The 6,754-nt window shown below is 27.3% G+C and overlaps 1 protein-coding gene across 1 annotated transcript; it reads right to left on the bottom strand.

Annotated features, from left to right (window-relative positions):
- Positions 1 to 222: 222 nt before the first annotated feature.
- LOC113371177 (NPC intracellular cholesterol transporter 2 homolog a-like) lies at positions 223 to 6,016 on the bottom strand. The gene is made up of 4 exons (XM_026611819.1): positions 5,944 to 6,016; positions 2,003 to 2,142; positions 1,751 to 1,909; positions 223 to 365 (listed from the first exon to the last, which is right to left on the bottom strand). Exons 1-4 carry the CDS (start codon positions 6,014 to 6,016, stop codon positions 282 to 284), a joined length of 456 nt encoding a protein of 151 aa, XP_026467604.1. The 3' UTR covers positions 223 to 281.
- Positions 6,017 to 6,754: the final 738 nt, after the last annotated feature.

Raw genomic sequence — 6,754 nt, 5'->3', positions numbered from 1 at the left:
CATTTTGCAAAAACGCAACAGTATATATATATATATATATATATATATATATATATATATATATATATATATATATATTGTGTACATGCTCTTGAATTTAGTATCAACACTATGATCACTGAAAAATGTTTTCTATATTTGCCATTCTGGAAATAGATAAATAGCTGATAATGTTGCAATACCCATAATATATCAAATACAATAAAATGTTGTATGCAAATATCTATTTTATTATTTTAATTTTGTTCCATCAATAACAATTCAAAAATTATTTTGGCTACTTATACAACCTTGCACGGGATCTTGAAACATACTACTGACTCATTACTGTCATCCACAAGTGACACCATCAAGTCCAAGTTTATCTGAAAGTGTAAGATGAATTCATATCAATATAAAATAAATCACAAATTAAATAAATTTATAAAAGATATATTAGACATGCTCTTAAATAACTCATATAATTTAGATTGATATGATTTAATCACTAATTACTTCAACATAATGGTTTCCCACCAATGATACAAAAAATTTAATTATTGTTTATAATTATTAGAATAATACAAAAATTTTAACTTTAATAAAATATTGATTATCAATATATCTGTATCAAGTTCTTGGTTGCAGGTTTAATATATAAATGGTTATAAAAAACAATGACATCAAATGAAGCAATTAGTCAAAGATATTCGTAAGGAACTTATAACCTACAGTAATACCCCGTATAACGTCGTTTCCTTTAGCGCTGTTTTGATTTAGCGCTTTTTTATTTGAACCCAAGTTTTGAAGGGTTAAATGTGGAAGATGTCGAAGAAATACATACTTCAAGAAGCTGCGCATTCCTTCTAATGATGAGCTCAAGAAATTGATAAAACAAGAAGAAAACAAAAATGTTGAAAGCAGTGATTCAGAGGAAGAGCAAAAAGGACTTTTGATGACATTTGTAAAAAGGAGTTTGTCTGACATAGAAATAATGAATCAATTAATTGAAAATGATCTGAATTTTACAGGAGCTCAAATGTAAGGCTTGGTATTAAAAATGCTCCATTCGTTTATAAAAAACTTTTAAGAGAACAATGCAAAAGAAAAGGTGAAACACCATTAGATGCTTTTGTCACAAAAAAGGCAGAACATAGAAAACGCAGAAAGCTAACTAAATATGATTAAATATGATTTATATATTTTGCAAGAAATATTAATGTGGTATTAATTTGGGCTTTATGAAATAAATGTTAGGTTTTATATTTTAGTAAAAAAACAGACTTTTCAATTTTAACACCAAACCAATTTCTTAGCCGTCTTTTCTTAACCCCAATATTTTCATGTAAAGAGCCTTGTTTAGCGCTGTTTTGCATTGCGCAAAACTTTGAAGAAACATATATGCATTTTTCTTATTTATAATCACGAATATATTTTATCTTAGCTTATAAGTGAATTGAAATTTTTGGCAAATTACAGTTTTCATTTGTTTTCAGTGCCAAACAATGCCTAAAATATTTTCAATGTCAAACAATGCTAAACGGTTTTTTGTAATTTTGTTCATTTATTTCTACAAACTATCTATATTTCTATAATCATATAGACTAAAAAAATCCCTTAACAAACTTCAGAAAGATTTATCAAAATCCGAATAATCGTTTAGGAGGAGTATCCTTTCATACATCATTACAGAAGAATTTATATATAAGATATGACATGTGTGTTGAATATTAGAAGAATATATTATTAATTCATATGTTATAATACTTACTGAAGGGTAAGATTGCAGTACTGGAACTTTAAGATTGTAAGTAACTTGGTCACCTTTCTTCAAGGGGCATTGGGCGCCATCGTTCAAATGATCACAAGCATTGTTTAAATGAGGAGGTAGGGGATATGGAACCGTCAAACCGCCGACTTTGGCTTTTACCTGTGCAATAGTTCAAGTTATATTGATTATAAAAATTAAATTTATCTTTTAAAAAACCGTAAATAATGTTCTTTTTGAAAATATCTTACTCACATATGGTGCAAGAGTAGCAGTATCGCTCGGAAGAGTCAATTTAACTTCGGTCAAGGAATCCGTACCGCGTTTCAGAGAGCAAGGCAATCTGTCGCAACCGGCAACTTCCACGCTGTCCGGGAGCGGCGTATTCCGATCACCTAAAATAGTAATGAATTTCATTAATAACAGGTAATTTAATCTTCAGCATAATTTTCAAGAATTTTTGTATAACAGATGTTGTTGATTTTTAAATATATAGTTTAGCTGTTATGGCGACTGTCACTGTACCCTGGCACAACCGTACCTAGGCTTCCCTACTTGTTTATCTATGGTGTAAATATGTACATCATTATAAATGAAGGAAGAAGTTGTTAAAAAGTTATTCGTTTATTAAGTCATGTGATGGATTACATTTTCAAGGAATTAAAGGTTCCAAATGTTCTTGAAATAATGTTAAAATTTATGGCAAATGAGTAATAATTATTTAATTAATTGGTTTAGAGTTTAATTTTTTTAAATTCTGTATTCAACGCTATTGATTTCAATCTTTTAAGGCTACATGATATATCATTCAGTATGTGATATAAAGTTTGAAAAGTATCATAAATTACAGTTTAACATAAAAACACCAAAAACAGCAAACAAGTTTAAGTCATATTTTTGAGCAAAATATTTATAGCGCAATTGCATAGGTATTCATCCCTTATAACACATTGTGTTGCTTATACTACCCCCTGTGCTAAACAAAAATGAAATTAGTAAAAATTAAATGTGATAATCTGTTCTGTTAGAAACAGATATTATATCAATTTTTATCATTATATTATATCAACTTCTGAAATGCGAAAAAAGTAAACCTGCTCTTTTAGATCACTTTTCACGAAAAAAAACCCGATCGATGGATCGTTGGAGAATAACCCGTGGTTTATAAAATCAAAGTACCAAAACAAGATAAATTCAGAAATTAGAAACTGGAAATAGAAGTTAAAATTCTAAAGTGCAAGGATATCGAATGCACCAGTTCAGCGCTCGCTATTAACAACGTTTCACGCAACATATGCGTGCGCAATGGTGAATATGTTTACAGATTTAACACTTCTCATGTTGAAGTTTGATAAATATTTTTGCTTTGTAATACACAATAAAAAATATAACTCTTTAAGATCACTTTTCACGAAAGAAAAACCGATCGTTGGATCGTTGGAGAATAAACCGTGGTTTATAAAATAAAAACCATTATTACTGGAGCTGGAAATTGACAAGGCTGGATTAAAGTGCCAACACAAGATAAATTTAGAAAATAGAAATTGGAAATAGATTTTAAAATTCTAAAGCGCAAGGATATATCGAATGCACCTATTACGCTCAGCGTCTGGGTATTAACAACGGTCTCACGCAGCATATGCGTGCGCAGTAGTGAAAATGTTAAAAGATTCAACAATTCTCATGTTTGATGAATATTTTTGCTATGTATTATACACTAAAAAACTATGTTTAATTAATTATGAAGCTGTTTACGCTCTATTTAGATAATAGCCCAACGTTTATCCTATCGATATTTGATAAATTATTTATTATGGAAATTTCTCTGATATTAATCATATATTATTTATTAGATGCAGAAATTACCAAGAAGAGTTATTTTCAATCTTTATTTCCAAGTGCTACTGCTCGGTATCGGGTTGACCGTAATAAGCAGTAGCGATTAGAATTTTTTTTTCTCCTTGAATAAATCAATTAGAATTTTTTCATAATTGAAATAATATATTTTTCCATTAATATTTGCAAAATTATTATATAACTTTACTCAAATGAGTTTTTAATATTAATTTCAAACTTTCATTTTTTGTAAATAACATAATTTTGCTCAAAGATTTAGTTTAACGCTATTGATTTAACTAATTAATTGATGATTTGTAGTGTTTTTTATTTTGTTATGACCAAAATGTTGCAAGAAATTTATTTCGTTGACACTCTATTTGTTACATATGTATTGCACAAAATATTTATTAAATTAACAAATTAATCAAGATCGCTAATATAATATATTATTATAATTTTGAATAATAAAAATTTTCGTTTGTGTTATTATCTTTTCAAGTTTATGACAAGTTAATTAATTTCACTGTAACAACTCCATAAATATAATTTTTTTATTATGTTATATTATGATTTATTACACATGGATTTAGATTTGCATTCTTTATGTAACCAAAGATGAATTACATTTTATATTAACACTTAACATGCAAATACCACACATTTATTCAAAGATATTTGCAACAATCTTGATTAATTTGTTAATTTAATAAATATTTTGTGCAGTACATATGTTACAAACCTAGTGTCAACAAAATTAAATTACTTGCAACATTTCAGTCATAATGAAAGAAAAAAAAAAATGTACTAAAAATCATCAATTAATTAAATAAATCAATAGCGTTGAATGTAGAATTAAAAAGGAAAAAATAAACTCTAAACCGATTAATCAAATAATTATTACTCATTTGCCATGAATTTCAGCAATATTTTAAGTATTTATGATAAGAGTAAATATTTTATATTTTCCTAAAACACGAAAATAAACATTTCTTCAGAAAAAATTCATATAAACTTATTATTAAGGCTTCAGCGCAAAAGATTTGGGGTGTATGTAAAGGCTATTATAATTTTTATTATAATTATATAATTTATTTGTACCATAATTATTAAGATTTTAATCCATGTTTATAAACTAAATACGATTTTTATATGTGACACGCAGTAAAATAGTTAAATCAATAAATTATAAATTAATATCGTTCAAAATGCGCTACATGATCTACTTTTAATTCCAGATAAATCTTATTAGAAAGTGTAATTTATTCATTGGCAATAATATATAGGTAAAAACAATAAAGAAGATTGTACACATCTGACATAAAACATTTTTTTACATTTTTTTGTAATTTATTAACTATATCGCATCCGCATTTGATACTTGTATATGCGTCAGAAATGCGTCAATATTATCATGAATATTAATACAAATGCTTTTTTATTGAAAATAATATTGTACTAGAATGTATAATTGTTAAAGTTTGACTTTTTTTGACGTTTGATTTTTCAATATTTTCATTATGTAGATGATTGATACTTCAATGTAAATATAAATTTTCTGTAATTATTGAATTCTTTATAAAAGAGTTAGCTTTGAATATTGCCAGCTTTAGAATATATTAACCAGAGCAATCAGAACTATTTTCTAACAGTAGGGTAGAACAAAGCTTAAAGCTCCGCGAAATAAAAAGACCGATCAGAAGGCAACCCAATGGATGTCTTTTCTTCTGGGATGAAAATTTTACTTTTCTTCTGAAGTGTGATGCGATACGTTGCAACAATCTTATAAAATTTGAAAATAATTTGGGTCTATAATTGAAAACGGACATTACTACTGCTTGATATCAGTTAGTACGTAGCGCACGTTTTGAATTCATAACCCTGTGATTGCAAGGCTAAAGCATTTACATATATAATACGAACGCCACTAGTTTTAGAATAGAATAATTGCAATAAATAATTTTATTACATAATTTGTCACAACTAATGAATTTCCTGTATTTATTCGATGATAATGGATAAGGTTAACAAAATTTGAAACTAGGTGTTAATGGCTTTCAGGCCAGTTGTAGAAGCAGTCCGATATATGTAAATAAATGAATAATCATTTTTTAGCTTTTAAAATTGACACAAAACTTTAAATTTTGACATTGCCCTCTATTTTTAATATTGATGAACTTCTTTAATGTAACTCTTTTTGAATAGGTCTTAATTTTTTAAATCTGTACAGTCGTTTTGGAAAAATGTGGTTCAAAAGGACTTATCGAGAAGAAATAAAATTAGCAATGTGATTTTCTGACGAATGCTTAAACTTGTTTTTTTCGAAGTTAATAACAATTATTGATATGAAACTATATTACTTACATTTTGCAAACTTTTGTAGCTTGAACTGCCAAGGGCACAATAATAGCTAAAAACAACAAAAAGACGCATTTTGATAATTAGAAACACAATGAATCAATTACTGCTTAATTCACTAAATCAACCAGGACAGTACGATTTTCTGGTGGCTTTGGCAGAAACTTATATAGTTCTAAAATGTTAGAAATCTTGTAAATCAAATGACGTGCAAGATTTTTTCCAAGTCATTGATGACAATTAGTTTATTGTTTTCAATGCAATTTACGCCAGGTGTTCCATTCAATTGTGAGTGCATTTATCAAATAAAAATTATAAGTGGATTAGTTGTATGTTATGATAAAGGATTAATATGCAGCAATTTCACATATATTTTCACGCAATTTAAATATAAACCTTTGATACCGTGGGTTCAAAGAGCGGAAGGTTTAGGTTTGGGTTTTAATTATTTTTATTTATATCCATTTTTGTATCACAGCAAACATCATCTTCTGTCGTAAAATAAGTAAAAGTAAAAAATAAGTAAAAATTAGATGCCCATATTAGAAATTAATAATATGACTATGCCATATGTGATGATACTATTCAGAAAATTTTATTATAAAAGAATAGTGTGTAATATGACGAATAAACTTGTAAAACTTGTAATATTGATTTTTTTCAAATTAATTTACCTTCATAATTGTTGTTTTTTATTATTAACATCTTTGCCAAGTGAAGGTTTAGTTGGTCCTTTATACCCCACCCACGAGTAACCTATTATAAAGGTTATAATAAACATCCGTTGAATCAAGTTTTAAAATAACAATAAAT

Source organism: Ctenocephalides felis, unplaced genomic scaffold (assembly GCF_003426905.1).
Source record: "Ctenocephalides felis isolate EL2017-DRISC unplaced genomic scaffold, ASM342690v1 CF-g0.4_SCAFFOLD_01492, whole genome shotgun sequence".
Taxonomy (NCBI): Eukaryota; Metazoa; Arthropoda; class Insecta; order Siphonaptera; family Pulicidae; genus Ctenocephalides; species Ctenocephalides felis.
This window is presented reverse-complemented; position numbering and strand designations above follow the sequence as displayed.